Source organism: Rosa rugosa, chromosome 4 (assembly GCF_958449725.1).
Source record: "Rosa rugosa chromosome 4, drRosRugo1.1, whole genome shotgun sequence".
Classification (NCBI taxonomy): domain Eukaryota; kingdom Viridiplantae; phylum Streptophyta; class Magnoliopsida; order Rosales; family Rosaceae; genus Rosa; species Rosa rugosa.
In genome coordinates this window covers 57,661,934-57,681,027 of record NC_084823.1, presented here as the reverse complement: position 1 = coordinate 57,681,027, position 19,094 = coordinate 57,661,934, and the positions used below count along the sequence as shown (strand labels likewise).

General features: G+C 38.6%; 2 protein-coding genes across 3 annotated transcripts; both read right to left on the bottom strand.

The window, feature by feature from the left end:
* Positions 1-332: 332 nt before the first annotated feature.
* LOC133707006 (uncharacterized) lies at positions 333-7,771 on the bottom strand. The gene is made up of 10 exons (XM_062132553.1): positions 7,144-7,771; positions 6,167-6,947; positions 4,526-5,147; positions 4,133-4,304; positions 3,251-3,611; positions 2,855-2,965; positions 2,200-2,551; positions 1,596-1,821; positions 814-1,035; positions 333-717 (listed from the first exon to the last, which is right to left on the bottom strand). The coding sequence occupies exons 1-10, from the start codon at positions 7,620-7,622 to the stop codon at positions 564-566; spliced, it is 3,480 nt and encodes a 1,159-aa protein (XP_061988537.1). The 5' UTR covers positions 7,623-7,771; the 3' UTR covers positions 333-563.
* A 63-nt stretch (positions 7,772-7,834) lies between these two features.
* LOC133707005 (uncharacterized) lies at positions 7,835-15,649 on the bottom strand. 2 transcript variants are annotated; one of them, XM_062132551.1, is made up of 9 exons: positions 15,497-15,638; positions 14,994-15,038; positions 13,562-14,791; positions 11,819-13,175; positions 10,741-11,020; positions 10,419-10,526; positions 10,058-10,336; positions 9,126-9,269; positions 7,835-8,421 (listed from the first exon to the last, which is right to left on the bottom strand). In XM_062132551.1, exons 3-9 carry the CDS (start codon positions 14,772-14,774, stop codon positions 8,233-8,235), a joined length of 3,570 nt encoding a protein of 1,189 aa, XP_061988535.1. In that variant the 5' UTR covers positions 14,775-14,791; positions 14,994-15,038; positions 15,497-15,638; the 3' UTR covers positions 7,835-8,232. The 2 variants fall into 2 exon arrangements, with proteins under 2 accessions (XP_061988535.1, XP_061988536.1); XM_062132552.1 differs by lacking the exon at positions 14,994-15,038 and having other exon boundaries at positions 15,497-15,649.
* Positions 15,650-19,094: the final 3,445 nt, after the last annotated feature.

Sequence of the window (19,094 nt, the reverse complement as noted above, 5' to 3'; positions counted from 1 at the left end):
GTTTCCTTCATATTGTATCTTCAGTGTAAGCGGGAACTGTCTCTCGGGAATGTCATGTTCACCGGCTTCTGTATCAGCACCACCCTCACCAGGACTACAAACACCTGCTCCCGGCGGCCCTAACCCAAACCCAATTCATACACCCTCTTCAGTAGACAAGGAGTTTAGTGGCAAGCTACAGATAATACTACTCCTAGGAGCCATTATTCACTTCTCTCTTCAGCTTTTAACAGATTGGAAGATTTGATAATAATTGCACTGCATGGATCTTGATGCAGCTTCAGTCCTTTTTCTATGTAGTTTCAAATAGATCAGTGTGAAGGAACTGCGTGTTTACAAAAAGTTTTAGTACCTCAATTTCTGTTAATAAAAGATTGACTGTACACAGTATACACCTGCAACAATTTTGTTGAACTCATGATACCCGGTTATATATCTCAATTCCAATTACAACAATAATGTCATACATCTTGTTAAAAAGCCTCCATACTAACGAATTAACAAACTTCATTCCCAATCCGTTCGATCTAGTATTACCTGGCACCATTTGTTGCATTTGATGGTTACAGTACTAGCTCATCTTGCAAAAGAATTTCATAAATGTCTGTTCTCAGATTCAGTTCCTTATCCCGCATAACTTCTTGGAGATCTGACAGCTCTTTTGCAGATAGGGTGGAGTTCAATTTGAGAAAACCATCCAGCCATAGCTTCTTTGACCTACAAAAGTTTACCATTGAATAAAGAAATAAGAAACCAGCAGTTGTCAGCAGGACAGGGCCACTTTATGACCTCATCAAGGAAGCAAAATCTTACCATGGGCAGGCATGGATAGCTCGGAAGAAAATTCGCCTGGATGTGGAAGGATTGCATGCTATGTTCATTTCATATGCAATGTAGCATCGCCATAGCACAACCGAGTTATGAAACCTATCATTTGCCAATGCCCTTTCAAACAATCCACGAATCCTATGCTGTGAGCCCCCTTTGCTTATCTCAAATGACAAGGCAAAAAGCCAGACGACAACAGATGGTTTCCTGTGAATAATTGCAGCAAAATGAATTAAACGTATCCACCATAATGCAATTGATCACACTACAAGAAAATCCCAGTCATGGTGCATGCAGTACATAATTATGGAAAGTCATAAAATAAAATACTAGATCTTTAAGATGCAGGATGCAATATTGCAATCCATTGAACATATGCTGCAAAAATATTGGCCAGGTATGCACAAGTGCACATTTGAGTCACTAGAGCAGCTACAGAATGCACAAGGGATTCTTCTATTGCTAGACATGAGGGACAAAATGAGTTGTTTTCTCCAGAAAGATATCTCTGTTATGTCATACCAAGTTGAAAAATGATATTTAGAAAGATAAATCACTCGGTTCAAACAGCCTGCAACCAATTAAATGCCCAATGTGAACAAAGAGTTTACACCTCAACTTATAGAAGCCAACTGGGACCACATGTTGAGAACAAACAGAGATCAGGAACTTTTTGTTAAACCATTTTGGTCTCTAGGACCTAACTCAGAGACTAACAAAACCAATTTCAGTTCTCTCTATATCTCAACAAAGGATAAGGATCTTACTTCTGACAGTAGTCATCAAACACCCACCGCAGTTTATTGGATGTTGTATAAAAATGGCCAACCTCAATTAGATCACTATAAAGTTCAGGGCTGAATGAATATATTTGAAGCCCCTGCAAAATGGACTCCCAGCATTTTGATAGACTTGATTGACCATGATGTCTCCACAGCATCTTCATGTAAAAGTTGAACACAAATTCAAGTTGATGGCTATGGCTTTTTCTCTCTGCAGTTACATGCAGTAAAAGATGAGCATAAACAAAGACGCCAACAGATAAATAAACAAGATCGAAAAGGACTCTAAAATTGTTACAGGTACAGTAAAATTTTAGGTGACTCAAATGAATAATATATGTAAAGAGATTAACATTCCAAATTTCCATTTTACATTCCAAACTTCCCCCCACTATTGTGTAACTCAAAATTTCATCATATATAGCAGTCAATCAAAACTATCATCACAATGATTAACAACACATGTATAAAAAGGGAACTGAGGGGAGGAAATAGAACATGAAAATCTTGAATCATCATATAGAATTGCAGTAGGCATGACTAATCTTACAAATGAAGAAGATAGAAGGAGATGCACAAGAAAAAGTACCTGGAAGCACCATTGCAAAAGCCTGATCTAGAACTTCAATTCCCAAAGCCCATCCAGAAGTTAACTCTTCAAATAAAGCAGCACAACATACGAGAGCAGCGGATTGATCATCTATAACACCACGTACCCATGACATTTGAACTGTTCTTATTCTTTCTTTGAAGCCTTGGCGTGCTCTCAGCAATTGCAAATTTGATGGCTGACATTTAAACGGACTATATGATCCACCACTTCCTAAGCAAGATAAAATATGCATTGCACGAAATGATGATTCAGACCGATTTCCCTGATCTTTGGCTAGCTCCACCTCAGCATACCAGAAATACAGAAGAGGAGCATTGGACCTCAATTCCTGCTCAGTTGTGTAAATTTAATTAAATACAGTGAAACCAACAAACAAAATCCATACAACCCTTCAGCTATTACATTAATATTGTTTCAAGAATCAACATAAATGTGTGCTGCATGAAATAACTATACTTCCCCCACTCATAATCTCTCAACTTTGAGCTTCTCATCATTCACATGACTGACATCCTAGTGTACTGACAAAATTTGTATTACATAACCTTTGTACAAATTGGTTGATTTGAAGCATGAATAAATATCAATAACATACTACCGCAACTATTCTTAATATAGATGAAAATCTTACCAAAGGAAGCCCTTCAATAGATGACAACGCCATGTCAAATACTCTTCTTGCATGATCAATATTCCCATAAAAAGCCTCTCTTCTTGCATAAACACCACATAGCAATATATCCTATGAACATAAAAGGCAAAATAGACAAGATCAGAGATACCACCATAGAAATCCATTCCTTAATAAGAAAAGGATACAAGAACTCCGCATTATCACAGTTTTCATAAAGTGAAATCATTTCTCTGTGACTTCAATCATAAAATGCCAAAATTGACTAAATGAGCCCAAAATGGTCATAGCTTTATAATTCATTACTTCTATTAGGCATCTTCAAAGAGCCTGAATAAAGGACCATGTGCCTGATATGGAAGATATGATGGCCATTGTGAAATCAAATATAACTACCTGACGATCACTCTTTAAAAGATACTTTGCCAGAGCACGGCAGGGGGTAACTGAACTGCGGGATGGATTCAGATTCACAACAGATAGCTCTTCTGCAACTAAAGCAGCTTCCTCTAGGAGATAATTACGTGGAAAAGCAGATAAACAGAGCAAGGTAGCATTACGAAGAAACTTCATCAGGTCTGCCTTTCCATGGATGTCATTGGTGGTCCCCAACAGAGATTCCAAGCTGAAACTATTTGAACTACCTTGTGTTTTGCTTAAGACATCATGAACCCTTTTCAGAGTGTGTAATACTGAATGTGGCAATGCCTCCAGGCTAAGGAGTTTCTCAGACCAAGCTGAACTGTTTGTCGACATCCTGTTTGGAGAAGGGGGAAAAGCATATCAGTAATTCATGAGTACAACTGTACAAGGAACAAACAAATCTTATATAATTAAGCCAATTCTTGAGGGAATGGTTAAATTTTTGAACTACCATATATACCCTCACATAATATAAATATTAATAAATAAATAATTTTGATATGAGGATAAGATAGTCAATACACTATATCATATTTGAAAAATTTGCAATACCACCCATGAAAAAAGGAGAAACTTCCCCAAAATTAGGAGAGAAACTGCTGTAAAAAAATTTAAAAAAATAAAAAATAAAAGTCAAATGACATGTGCGGAGCACATGTTAAGGGGCTAGTAATAATAAAGAGAGAAAAAAACAAAAATAAACAAGAAACAAACTCCTGGAATTTCAACCTTTTCCACGTGAAAATCAGATTTTGTTGTTTTGCCACTAAAGTATGACAATAAGAATATAAACACACCTATATCAAATGGGACAGGGAATAAGATTATATGGAAACATATTAATAGAAACCTCACCACTGAGATGTCTTCCCACCAAAGAAATCAATGAACTGTAACACTAGAGATAAACGGGCCTCAAATGAGCTCAAAGAAAAGAGGTACTCAGCAACATCTTCATACATTATGACTCTCGAAAGGTGTTCTTCTGCTTCTCTATCAGGTGTCCCGCCATTATTAGAGGCAACAGCTGTTTTATGGTCAAAGCCAATAAAAAAATTTGTGAGCATATATATCAGGATCCTTTGTACATAATACCTTCAACACATCCACTTCTCAGGGAGAAAGAACAAGACAAAAAGTTCCAAGGCAATAAAATCAAGGAGAACAACACAACAAAAGCACAAAACAAAGCAAGAACTTAGCAAGACCACATGCATCCACAGATATAAACACAGAAACAGAGAGAACCTTCAGATTTTGCACGAACAGGCATCCATTGATCACAATCTCTTGAATTTTCTTCTTCTGACCATCTAATCCAGGTTGAAGCGTCTTTACCCTCACCAGTAGCCCCAACATCAACATCAATTCCAAGCATCTTTAGCAAAGCTTCAGTATCATCTTCTTGCTTGACATCTTCATTCTCAGTTTCTTCTTGAAATTCCTCAAGTACAGCATTACTTTCAGCCTCCTTTTCTGGATTGGTACTACCTACCTTATTTTTTGATAGTGGTTCAGACCAACCTGTCCAACCACCTTCATTATCATGTGCCATCTCCTCTCTGATGACCCTTTGCCTATTTTCTTCCTCTTTCTCCAACCATGTGGACCAACCAAGAGCGCCTTCTTCTCCGACTCTAGCACCATCACTGTTCCAGAAGTGCTCAAATAATATCTGCTTACTCTGCTCAGTGAGGAGCAAAGAAGGACAAAACAAACTGAATTCAATTTCAGCCTGAAATAGAGCGGTGGCCAACTCTTGGTAGCCAACCTGCCATTCAAACCTACAATAACTGAGAAAAATATCCACCAGACCAAGTTCTAGTTGAACAATAGCGGGATCTGGAGAAGATTTTTCTCCTTGGCAAACCTGCATCAAATAGGTACCATATTAAAACCAAAATAAGTGAACCTAACATTGAGAAATTGCAAAATCCTGTCTCATGCAACAATAGAAGGCAAACGTAGGTAAATACTACAGTAAGAAAAAACAATAACTGCAGTAAAACTCTCAACATATCATTCACAGCAACTTATGACCCAAAATTGGAAACAAAATGAGGCATGAAGGGGGGAAAGGTCATATAAGTTTTGAACAAGCAACACTCTGATGGTGCTGCCTGTCAAGAGCTGGTGTGATGTTGCATGTTATAATTACCAAAGCACTTTTTCAGTTGCTAGTTTTGGATTTTATATCCAGTTTTCTAATGAGAACATCATGCTCAACCAAAGATGGAAATAGATATATTCATTTCAAGAAGCCAAATGCAAAACTGGTTTCAAGTTTTCATTCCCTAGTTCCTTCATCACTCGATATGTGAGTGGCATTTCTCTTTTCCACCAGAACACCATACACGGAGTGAGGGTTCAATTCATTTCATCATATGGATTCATCTCAGAACAAAGTGAACCATATTCTTTTATCCTCTGTAAAAACCTCAACCCCAAAAAACATCTGCAGTATGTACAAATCTAGGTAACTCTCTCATGTCCAAATGTCCAAACTTCTTAATATATGTACAGACTTCTTAATAGTTGGTGATCTGTGACCTGTTGGTAAGTTATAATTCCAACACTGTAAAGGTCATGGATTCGATTCTCACTTACATATATAACGGTGGGGTGGGATAAAGGTCTTTTTAAAAAAGAAAAAAGAAAAAAATGTACAGACTTCTTAATATGGTAAACCAGACTAACACATGCAAGGTTTAGCATATATATTAGCCTTCAACATTAAAAACCTAAAATCGAAACAATATTAGTATGCTGTATTTCCTGTAAAACTAACAGATAATATATAAAAACTGAATTTTGAGTTTTTGACACACTAAAAAGAATATCTATCTCCTATAGAACAAAATAATAAGAAAATTGGGTCAATTTGAGAACCTGCCTAGAGTGCATTCTGCATGCAGCAGATATAGCCTGGATTGCATGTGCGTACATTTTTCTCATGTCTGAAACCTTGAACCTGGAGAACTCCCCTTGAATAACATGCAGAAACTCTCTCCACAAGTTGTAATTTCCTGAATGTTGTATGAGTATCTTTTCCCATCTACTAATTAATACATCGGAACTGTCTCTGCTTTTATAAGCCTTTAGAAGACAAAGCAACAGTTCTTCATTATCTGGGTTAAGCTCTGTGGCTTTCTCCAATATGCTAATCTTTTTTTCCAGAGTCTGCAAGCGAGCACCTTTCTGGGGCTGCATATCAGCAACCTTGTCTTGGAACTCAGCAAAAGCCAACCAAACCTTCTCATCATGAGGATGCTCCCTCGTCAATTTGTTAAACTCCCGAGTCTTGCGTAGCAATTCATCTTCCCATGATTCTTCGACCACTACTGGAGTTCCCGAGAGTGACTCATCAGCAGCAACACCTTCACCTTCATCGGATGTTTGAATATCCGTCAAAGGAATAAAATCAGCTGAAACTGTGTCTGCAAGGTCTCTGGGGGCAAGTAAACGAAGGCGCTTTAAGTTCTTATGGCGTTCCAAAGCCATGTACTTTGCAGACCAATAGCGACCCCCGGATTTTAGTTTACCATCCAATGCATCAACATCAGCATCTCTATCCAATGTTGAAATTGTCTGATTCCCCTGATACAAAGCTTTAAAATTCCCGGAACTATCCGAAAGAGCAGCATAAGGTTTGTATCGAGCAATGTCCATCCTGTAGTACAGTAACTCAGATAATCAATTCAAAATCATCATATACATCACACCAAAAACTAACCATTACTTCCTAGCATCGAAAACAAGATATTGAGCTTTAACCTAAACCTACTACACACTTGAGCATAGCACAAAACTAATAATTAAGGCTCCTCAGTTTAGCATATAAACAATGATTAAGGCCAAGATGATACCTATAGAGACATCCAAAGGCCAAATTATCAAGGTCGCCACTGGAATCCAAGTAATAATTTTCCGACGGTCTAGTCTCGGATTCGACCCAAGCCCGAACACTGGACTTTCTCGACCCGAAACCGGCGAACGACCCGCCGTCTCTCTCCGCGCTCCGCCTCCTCTTCCCCTTCTCCTTCTTCCTCCTCTTCTTGCTCGTCCTGTCTCTCTGATCGCTCGCTTCGGATCCGCTAGAAGATTCCAGAAGCTCGTACGGCTTCGGCTGGGGCCGTACGTCCTCTTGCTCCTCCGGCGGTGGCTCAGGTTTGAAGTGCGAGGCAACGGCGTCGTTTATGACGGAGAGGTTGTTGGTGAAGCTGGTGTTGGAAAGCCATTGAGGGACGTTTGAGACTTGCTGAGAGGCGGCTATGACTGGGAACAGCGACGGCGACGGCGACGGCGACGGCTTCGCTTCTTCTTCCGACGGCCTGTCGTCGTCCATGTTTTCTGATCGAAATATTCGAACTGGAAATCGGAGATGTGATTTCTACTAGTAATTTGGGCCGGGTCAAATTTTTATGAAATGGAGGCCCGAGGCCCAAACGACAAGAAATCCCGAATTAAAAGCACAGTTAAGTTAGGAATTGAGATATTGTGTCACGTCTTTCTTGCCAGCCATTAGGATCAAAACTCGGTACAATGAACAAGTGGCCGGAGGAAAACCGAAATCGGATAAGCAACTATATCACAAGATATTAACCTAAAAGAATATATCACACAATCATATACAACAAGACTTTCAAGATTCTCCTTCCACTACTAGGTCAAACAAAGAAGAACCTAAGAATACAATGCGTGCAAAATTACATTCTTGACTACAATACACCTTGGTGAAAGCGGAAGGAGCCAGCCAAGGAGGAACCAACACAAAACCAAACCAGAAGTTTCAATGCATCCCGCGGCAATCTTCCAGGATAACTTCAAATACGTTACTGGTTTTGATATTGAATTTGTAGCCCCTTCACTTTTAGATGCCCAAAACCCAAAATGCAAGGGCAACTGCAGCCAGCATATTGTCTTTTACCAAGACATTTTTCAGACAGTTCAAGTCTTCAAGATGATATGGGTTCATATGGATATGACAGCCATGGGTGCTTCAGAGCTTCAGATGCAGAAGGTCGCTTCTTTGGGTTTATCTCAAGCAGATGAGCAACAAAATCAATGAACCCTTGGTCCCCCATTGGCAGCCGATGCCTTAAAGATGTCTTTTTTGGTATCAGGTATTCCAGTCTGTTTGTTTCCTGAAGAGTAAGAATAGCACCAGTTATCAGTTAAACCATATACATACATGAATACAAAATGAATTACATACAGATAAAGATAATGTATACATGAAACATAACACCTCAGCAACACTCTGGATACAGATAATTCAGGGAAGCTGAATGCAACAATGGAATAATAAACATCTAGTTTCTGGAGTCTACATGTAATGAAACTCGGCTTCTGAAAGGATTGAAATGACCATAGTCCTATGCTAATTTTAAAACTATTCTTCATGCTTCTCAGTTCTCAGTATTCCAGATTTTCCTTTAAGTCTAAACAGAAATTATAGGTTCCCTGCTGCATAACAATATGTCAAATTATTTTGAAATAGTTGCCAACTTCAAAACCTATACGAAAGATCGCCGTATGTTTCAGCCTTCTGGGTGGTCTTCTTGTAAATGGATTTTAATCAAAGATTTTAAAAGAAAAACATCCAAAGTGAACTGCAAAGGAAATGATAAAACTTTGGTATCACATGAAACATCGTGAATATCAAGACACAAGCAGCCATATAAACAATAAGACCCTCTTGATTTCACAACAAGGCAGTCCATTTCGGTTTGTAGTCGGAAGTTCAAATCTTTACTACACAGGAATACATGAATAAAACTGCAGAATGCTTATATCTTCACTTAGCAAAAACTTAAAAATTTAATTGACTAAAACTCATATGGGTTACCTGATTTCGTTCATAAAGCATGTGATTTTTTGTGAAGTATTTGTACGTATCCCGTCCTTTGGCAAGCATACTTTGATCAATAGGGCAAATGATTCCCATCACCCGTGCAAGTAAAGTTGCCGGTGAATCATTCTGGAAGAGTACCTACACAAAGCAAGTTTAAAGAATCTTTAGCAACTTGTATCATGAATTTTTATAATTTGTTTTCCGGGAAAGAGATCGAATTCTCTGACACTAAAGTTTCATCAATCACACTAAATGCATATTTCTAAAGAAGTAAATTGTAAAACTTGAATACTACCACAACAGAAAGGATGATTGAATGCATATTGAGATATGCGTTATCAGTTCATGGTACAATTTTTTAATTTTCTTTGTTAACTTTGCATGTAGCAAATTGTTCATAAGACGACGAGGATTATCAAACAGACTAATCTGCAACACTATATAAAATACTCTTCTTCTTTTTTTTCCTTTTAGTAAACATATATGAAAACACAGTCTCATCAATTAATTTGAAGTCTTTTCTTTTTATCTCCAAGTCCACTAACTGGATGTGTGGATGAACCACCAAAACTTAACAGAAACAGTAGTAGACTGATTACAATTAGTGAGTCCACAGTGGTCACAAATCAACACACACAACCTTAGCCACAAGTAGTCAGGAATCATACACAAGCTGAGATTACTTCAAGTAATAGTCAGGGTGGAGCATAATTTTAACAGATCACTAGTACCAGATGTAACAACTTTCTTTGCTTATAATAAAATCTTGTTAGTTCTATCTTTCTGAGGTTGCTTAACAAAAGAGACAAAGAAGACAAAAATTCAGTATTAAAATCACCTCCAGCACATGCAACAGTGCTTGACCACTAATTTGTTTAACCAAAAGAAAAAGTTAAAGGAAGTAGATATGGATGCACAGCACTTACATTGCCAGTACAAAGTTCGGCTAAGATACACCCAAGTGACCATATATCTATCTTCTTATCATATGGAAGTCCCAAGATAACCTCAGGAGCACGATAGGACCTGGATTGAACATAGGAGCAGAGGTGATCCGTCTCAAAGCAACTACTCCCAAGATCAATGACTTTCACCTCACATCTACTGTAGCTTTTCACTAGTATATTCTCAGGCTTCAAGTCACAATGTATCAAGCCAAGGCCATGCAAGAACTGCAGCGCCTCTAGACACTGAATGGTAATTGACTGCACAAAAATTGAGGGACGTTACCCACCAGCACGCCAAAAAGGCTAATGGTCATCAAGTGGAAAATTGAGCCCAACAAACCTGCAGTCTCGGCATAGTGAAGTAGACCTCCCCTCCTGACTCACGGTTGAATTTATGAAATTCGTACAAGTTTGCTTTGAGAAGTTCACATACTATTAACAAATGTTCCTACAAAATAAAGTAACATACTATTAACCACATGTTTGGAAAAAATACTTGCCAAATGATAGCTGCTAAGGAGTTGCGAAAGTTAATGCAAGACAAGCAATGCAAACCTCGCAATGGGCACATTTGAGACAATATTAAAATAATTTATGTCAAAATATTATTAAAACCTCAAACCAGACAAGATAAGTACATGTCATGTTGTAGATTCACTTACTCGATAATAAAAGTAATCGTACAATCGGAGAAGGTGGTACTTATCAGCAGGATCATGCTTATTGACGTACTTGAGAAGCTTTATCTCATCAAGGCTCTGATCAAAGAAATCTTTGTTGTTTTTTATAATTTTCACACACACATCCATTCCCGTATGCAAATCATGTGCTTGTATAGCTTTGCTGAATGCAGCAGATCCAAGATATTCAGTGACATGATAGCGCCCAGCTATCACAGAATTCAGAACAACATGAAAATTTTTGTCTTCCTCGAAGCCAGTTCTGTACAGCCAAAACGAAGTTCAAATAGTCTATCAGAAGCAAGGTAAGTAAGTACCTAATGACAACAAAAATGACAAAGAAGATATTTCAAGCACACAGACTTATCGAGAAAAGCATTGAGATTTAAAGCAGGAAGGACAGCTCTCATCAGCAATGCATGAAACAGAATAGCGGGCCATTACAATGATAAGGGTAAACTAATGCAAAAAGCAATCACCTAAGCATGCCTCTCAACAAAATAAGGCCATTACACAAAGCTTAGGTTTATGCTTCTTGTATGTCCATTGTAACTTGAACATGAATACATAACTAAAAGATTTATATGATGATCAATTTTAATAATCCAAATGGCAAGATAAAAATAAATAACAAGTAAATAAAACACTAAAAAGAGAGGGGGGAGCATTGCATTCAAGGAACTGATGTACAATTCAGTGATAAAGAATAGATAGCACTCAACTCTATTTTGTTCTAAATCCAAATCAGTTTCTAGAAGTTGACATGATAAGAAAGTTATAAGCACAAGAAGCTGGTTGAAAAATTAAGTGCTTGTTGAAATATACAGTGAGATAAATAGATAGATTGATAAAGAGAGAGAGAGAGAAAAGATGGTTAAAGCATTAATCTTTGTTTTGAAGAAAGAAAGAAAAAAAGCCTATCACTACAAGTGAAAGTCTCCATGACTTTTTAAAATGTGTTGGTGGTGTAACAGAAACATCATATGCCCAAGTTCAACTATCCTGTAAAAAAAATGATCAATTCACTTATATTTGGATTAATGCATAGACAAAGACGTGCCTGTTTTTCCTGTGCACAATCTTGAGGTTGAAGGTCTCAAACTCTTCTTCCTGAGCCTTTATTTGCCTTACTTGCTCTTGCACAGCAGCTGCCTCTTCATCCTCAAGTGACACCCCTGTATCTTCATCCCTGAGAGTGGCAATCTTTTCATCTTCTTCTTGCTTGCCATGCTCTCTTTCAGCATAAGCATAATTTGAGAGCGTTGAGGGAGTAGAGTTTGCTGATCTAACAGCATCATCATTATTTTCATCACCTGAGGTATCAGTACTTTTCCGCTTCCATGAAGCAAGCATGTCATCGGAACTCATCAAAGTATTTGTACAGTCATCAGTTTCATCAGTGACAATTGCATTGCAATTGTTTGACCATAAAGTTTTACTGGAGCTTGCCTGCACTGACTGTCCTCCATCTCTCAGTGGAGGGGGGAATGAAAATGCCCCTTCTGTATGATTTTTCTTGGGTCTAGATGCACTATTATCATCGGCAACAACTATATATTTATTTGCCTCATGTTTACTACTTTTCTTGTTGTCCCTGTTAGATCTATCAATATGTTTTTGGTCTGAGTCATGATGAGGCTTCCGAGACCCACCAACTCCTTCATCATGGTCTCGGAAGTATTCTAAATCCCCTTCACTGCTACCTCCAACCAAACTTTCCCGTACTTCACTGCCAATTTCAGCAACATCACTATTGATCCCCACACCAATTGATCTCACTGAACCATGCTGATCATCCTCCACGCAAACATCATCTAGACGTGGCCTTCCACCCTCATTCAGAACTTTCCCATCCCCTAACATGATGAGTTCATTAGTCTGAGTGACAAATCCCTGCCAGACAGGTTCTGCACGCATCAAATTCAGTTCCTCTTCATCCATCAACTGTCCATCATATTGAGCCATTAAATCATTCTCATCAGTCCTCCCATACAACTCAGTCACTGTGATTCCTATAGGATCATCTGTAACTATAACTGGTTCAACATTTTTCCCTTGAAAGTAACGCTCACCAGAAAAGTAAGAATCCTCCTCAGCAAAAGATTGATCATCATCCTCATCTTTGGTTGGGCCTCTTTCCTGCGGATCTGGAACGCTCCCATGCCCTGTTCCTTTTTCATTGTCACTTGGGTAATCAATTTCATGAGCCAAGAACCAGGCCTCATCTTCAATAGGTTGTCTCATGTATCCCACATCATCATCATCATCATATTCATCAGAATCCCAGTACTCATTTGGGTAATCCTCACTCAGTCCATCACCAACAGTAGCAAAACCAGATACCAGATCAGATGTATCTTCTGCAATTCCCTGACTTACAGACAGCCAACTACCTCCTCCTACATTCCTTTTTCCACCTGGACCATAATTTTGAAAAAATAAATCAGTGACTAGAGATACAGAAACATACAAGACCAAGACATGACTCAGTTTGACCCGATAAACTTCAAAACTCCAAACCTTTGAGGTCCGTTCTAGATGAATTCTTGTAAATTAGAGCAGGCAAAATTATGCATGCTTGTAACAGATAGATTTAAAACAGAGATATGAAATGCGCTAAAGGAATGAGTAAAATTAACACCGTGGAAAATAACTGACAAGTCCATACAATAAAAGCATCTGCAATGAGCCAATGAGTAGAGGTGATGTAAGCCCATAAAAACTTACTAGCACCATTGACAACTTTAAATGACAAAATATTAGGTGACCATACCATATATAACTACATAAATATCAAACTAACCTGAAGAGTTTATTTCTTGTCCAAAGGGAACATCCAAATATGCCCCAATAAGATGAGCATTGTCGGCAGCACTGAGTTTTGCACCAGGCCCGTCTCGCTCAAACTTTTCCTCCCAGTTAACAGTCAACGGTTTGTCCTCTGACTTGAGTTTTACTGGTGGCAACCTTGGAAACTCTTCTTTCTGATTCTCAGACAAAATAGGAAAAACCAAGCTACTAATGGTCTTCTGCTCAGAACTCCCTTGTGACTTGCTCAAGTATAAAGCTCTTGCCACCTCATTCTCCTGCTCCTTTATTGTTGCCCTAGTATCAGTCAGCACAGCTTTTCTCTTTCCTTCTTTTTTATCAGAACCAGAAGCACTATCATAACTTGTTGACATATCCTCTTTGGGGAAAGGAAATACGGTCTTGACAGAACAATCTTTCCACATCTCGGATGATGAACTTGTTGGTTCTTCAATTCTCGACCATGGATTATCTGCAAAGCCTTCTTTGAAGTATGTGGTACTAGTCTTGAGTTGTTGATCAAGTTCCTTAGGTTCGCTTGTTTGGGTTCTATCGTACTTGCTTTCCACATTGGTTTTGCTAGTACTTCCAGCCCATGAAGTTTTCTTCTCACCAGAAAAGCTAATATCTTCTCCAGATTTCACAGTGCTTTTACCGGAATCAGGAATCTCCCCGGTATGATTCCTTGACTGTTGCAATATCTGAGGCTCTGGGTGGTTGGAGTTACTACCACCAACATCATTTTGATAAGGTTCAGCAGGACCATTGCTTGGATTGACCTTCCATGAATATAAATCAAGGACAGTATCCTCTAAACCTTTAGAGAATGCGAAGCTCTTGTGATTAGTCCCAGCCACGTCAACAGGTTTATTTCGTTCCCCAACAGAAGCAGCATTCTTCCATTTGATTTCAGACCCATTTCTGCCAGTTCCACATTCTATCTCTTTCACTATAAGTTCCTTTGAAACTTCACCACCGTTCCGAGATCCCAGCCCTTGATTCTCCACCACCAGTTTGTCCCCCTTTTCAGCTTCCAACGAATTACCAGAGTCCTTTTCTTCAAGAGCAAGCTTCTGAAGGAAACCATTCAAATCAGGACGATTACCAAGCTCACTGCGAAGAGCTGCCTCAGCTCTTGAAAACCTATTCTTCCGCAGAAAGTCAAGAATGACATCAACCGAGTTCGAGTTCGAGTTCGAGTCAGCCATTTTCTGCCTCCTAAAACCTACAAACAGGATCAGAAACAAACACCCTTAGACCCTGACAACACCAATCAACAAAACTCATTCCAAACAAAACTACCAGAACCCCATCTTGCTCCTTGCCCTATATTCTACTTACAAATTTGCAAAACCATACAAGACTCTTCAGAGTTCAAACATTCAAACTTAACTCACACTTTTCGACCCGAAATATGTAGAAGTTACCTTGTATTAAGCTCAACCAGTGGCAGCATTTTGTCTTCTAGCGTCCTGAACAATGGGAAAATCCATATTCAGAAATTCAAAACTTTCCTCCTTTTTTCACATTTTCTAAGCAAAGCATTCAACTTTTGCTCAAATCTTCTCAAGCCCAAGTTGTAAAACACAACCCAAGAGCTCGACGCGGATCCGGCATTCACATCCAGATTGCGATTCCCGAATCCCACAATTTCAAAATTTCAAAATTTCAAAAAAAAAAACCCTTAAAAAATCCCAAACAGATTTATTTATGAGCTCCCGAACTGGGGTTTGATCCCCGACGAAACTTGCATAGCCGTTAGCAACAGAGAAGTAAACTATTCCCACCCCAAAGAAAATCAAGATCTGATTTTTATTTCGATTTCGTGCTAATTTGGGCAAGATGGTATTCTTTGAAGTCGAAAAATGAAACTGAAAACAGAGAGAGCAATAAGAAAAAGAAGAGCGACGGAGGAAGAGAGGAGAAGAACCTGGTGGTAAAATGGGAGTGGCCGGTTGCTGCTGGCGCTGCTTATTTTCTCTTTTGTTGTTTCTCCTCTCTCTCTCTCTCTCTCTCTCTCTCAAAAGGGGGCCTGGGTCTTCTCAAATCGGGGTGGTCCAAAGCTCCTCTCTTTTTTCTTTTTTCTTTTTTTCAGATGCTCTTGGAATATGACTTAAACTTGAAATATTATTTCACTATTTTACACTGATATTTTATGGTTTTGCTTAACCCTTCTCGGCCTTTCTCCTGCTTTTTGTTTTGGTTTATCATTATCATTAGCGTGGTGCAAAATGGGTCCTATTCCCTCGTTTTCTTTCCATTATGAAATTGAAAATGGTTTCGTTTCGTTGGAGCTGGAAAATCCTAACATCAGTAAAAAAAGTGTGGTTAATTACAATTCACACTGCCAATTATTCACACTGCCATAATTGGGTAAATCTCTGTGCCAAACCATGTATAGTACACCTGGCCTTTAATTATGATTCTTTTCCTTAACAGCTCATTATTACAAGATTTGTACCGAAAAGAAATAGGGTCCCCGTCACATCTTTCGGTTCTTTGCCTAATCCAAGGCATCCATTTGCATCTTAAACTATATTTTACCTCACAAATATGGTTTAGGGTTTAGTTGTGGTTTGGGAAATATGCTTTGAAATTTTGTGCATTAGAACTTTAGAAGTCTAGTAAGATTACTGAATTTGTTGGATTCAAAATTTATTTAATATTACCAGTTGAGAAAAGTTTAATTTCATGTTTTTGTATTAGTTGATTATAGGTATACAAAATCCCTAAGAGGAATGGTGCATTCCTTTTGTTCAATACCATTTGATCAAGGTCTAGTTTAGGATTGCTTCGCTTTTACAAAAATTAGCTTTTTTTCTATATTTTTAGGTTTTAAGATGTTTGATAAACTAAAAAAAAACAGTTTTAATTATAAAAAAAATGGGTAATTAACAGCAACGCTGCTGTCAGTCCCAACAGAAGTAGTTATTTTTTAAAAGTCACAGCAATCACAAACTAACCCCAAGTAGTATTAGTCTTTTCTTTGTAATTTGGAGGTCATATTGGTCATATAAATTCTCATAGAAAAGTACAATAAAAAAAAAAACGCTTTTGTACTTGCATTGTTATATAGAAGGCTAGAAGCAATAGCAATGACCTTCCGTGAGCGCTAGGCCTCGTGCCACCGACTTGTTAAACAAAAATTGATCTAGCAGGGCCTTCTCTCTAGCTAAACCCTAGTTTCGAGCCTAAGCGGTGGGGTCGGCGGCCATCATGCAAAGTCGGCGGCTATCTGCGTGCAGCTTCGGTGATAAGCTTGACGAGCTTCACAGGACGGGTCTGGTGGTTTACTTGATCGATCTCTTGATTGGTGGTTGGCTGGTTTTGGTCGAAAATGGTTTGCTCAAAGGCGACGGTGGCTAGTTGGCTTGACGTTTAAGGGTCGGGTCAACGGTTCAGAGCGTCGAGGAGCAGAGCTGGTTCGTTCGATCTTACCAGCGAGGCTTGGTCGAGGTTCCGGGAGTCCGAGGCACCTGATCGACTTTGGTTTATTGGGATCGGGTTTCCTGATTTCCGGTGGGGTTGTTGCCGGTTCGGAAGGAAGGCAGCGGACCCAGTTTCAGGTGATGTGGTGCTGGAGGGGCCGGCCGCCGGAGAGCTGGGTGGCTTGGCTATTGGGGGCTAGGGATGCTGTCTTGGCTGCTCGGGTTTGGGCCTGGGCTCAAACTTGGGTTGCTGGGCTGTAACTAGGCCCATTTTATGGGCTTAGGGTTTTTTAAAATGCCAGTCGTAATTCGGATAATGGTTATTCGGAATTGGTAATTATCTTGAATTTGGACTGGAGGAAGTGGCTTATGGATGAGGAACTGACTCCTATTTGTTTGTTGGGAAGTGGCTCTCTGTTGGTACCGCAATTGCGCGTCTGGCTAATGGGGATGCTAGTCAATGATTTTGCCCTCGAAGACACGGAGTTGTTCTTTGTTTATGAGTTCGCTTCCAAAGCGGGCTTAAAATCGACTTGTAATGAGTTTGCATTGCTTAGATAGGAGCGTGGTAGTTACCCCGCCATTTTTCTGTCTTTAAGTGTATGTTAGACTCTGGCTTTTTAGCTGGTCATCTAATGTAATGAACCTTTGTTTCAAAAAAAAAAAAAAAATAGCAATGACCTTCCGACCAAAAAAAGGAAGCGATGACCTAAAATTCTAAAAGGCTAAAACTACTAGGCTTCTCATTTTCCCTTTGACAATACTAGGCCCTCCAAAACTTGGCCTTCACAACCCATTCTATTAAAACATATTGGGCCTAGCTGCTCTGCCTAGATAGACTTCCTCAATATGTTTTGAGATATCTTGAGCATCAATGGACAATGGCTCTTTGGGCTGAATTGTACTACTCGTCCTTGTAAACAAGGGGAAGCCATTGAGCTCTAGAATAGCCCAAAGTCCTTAGTAGCGAAACTTAAGTGATTAAGCTTGATTTGAGGGACGAATTACTGATGCAGTATGATTCAAAATTTACATGATTAAAAAGCGGGTTATTTGCATGTCAATACAGTAAGGCTCATTTAATAAACGAGTAATTTGCTTGTCAATTTGCCAATATAATATGTACTAGTGTAATCGTTTATCAAAACGGATCATTGTATTTAATCATACACGACCTATTTATTTAGGTGGATCATCGCGGATCACTCATTTTATAAATAAGTTGAGTTGGAGTTTGTATTTCTAACATGACTATTAAAGTGTATTTGGATTTGTCTTATGTAACACGTTTTACACCTTGACATTTGCTCTGGTTTGATTAATCTTCATTTACATTAGACTAGTCATCTGTCATCTGTGGTGAAAATGTTAAACACGAAATAAAACAAAATGGATCATAATCGACTTTAATCACACACATGCTCATTTGCTTTGGAAATGCGGCACTCTCTTTAAATTTTCTTTCTCTTGGGATATTGGCAGTTCCTAAAAACCAAAGGCCATGGTGTTTTCTTTTTTTTGGCTGGCTTTGCTTTAGCTTACGTAGAAAGTATGACTATTCATACATAATGCAAACACATTCATATGAATCTCGTGTTTAGTGGGCTTTATCATTGCTTAAAGACGTGAAAATCTGACCATGTACATATTCATGTCATGCAGTTCCCAACATTAAAAAGGTTTTAATTAATCAAACAGCGAAGTTGGCAATTTGCATTTTGCAACCACCTCAATCCAACTTTTAGCACCAAAATAGATGCAAATTTGCAAATTAAGCGATCTGCAGCCATTGATTTTTTTTTCTTTCCATTTTATATATTCTCTTCATTCTTAAGAAAGCTTTAGGCTTTAGCACAATAATTGATTTGGAAAGCAATGCAATACTATAAAATATATAAAAATTGGATAATGAAATTGTTCCTTAATTTTTTTACAAGCTACACTCTTTTTTTAATATTTTTATTCAGTTGAACTTTGCAGAATCATAATGGAACTTTGCATGATTATAATAAAGACTTATCTATTCTGATTTTTGACTGTTGTGACTGTTGATATAACCATAGTAGATGGTCACAACTATTCATGTGTCTTTTTAATTGT

Coding starts and splice junctions, on each gene's coding strand:
- LOC133707006 (XM_062132553.1), bottom strand. CDS start 7,622: ATGGACGACGACAGGCCGTCGGAAGAAGAAGCGAAGCCGTCGCCGTCG. Junction 6,948..7,143: donor GCCTTTGGATGTCTCTATAG/GTATCATCTTGG, acceptor ACTGTACTACAG/GATGGACATTGCTCGATACA. Junction 5,148..6,166: donor GCAGAATGCACTCTAGGCAG/GTTCTCAAATTG, acceptor TATTTGATGCAG/GTTTGCCAAGGAGAAAAATC.
- LOC133707005 (XM_062132552.1), bottom strand. CDS start 14,774: ATGGCTGACTCGAACTCGAACTCGAACTCGGTTGATGTCATTCTTGAC. Junction 10,527..10,740: donor ACGATTACTTTTATTATCGA/GTAAGTGAATCT, acceptor TTTATTTTGTAG/GAACATTTGTTAATAGTATG. Junction 10,337..10,418: donor TCACTATGCCGAGACTGCAG/GTTTGTTGGGCT, acceptor ATTTTTGTGCAG/TCAATTACCATTCAGTGTCT.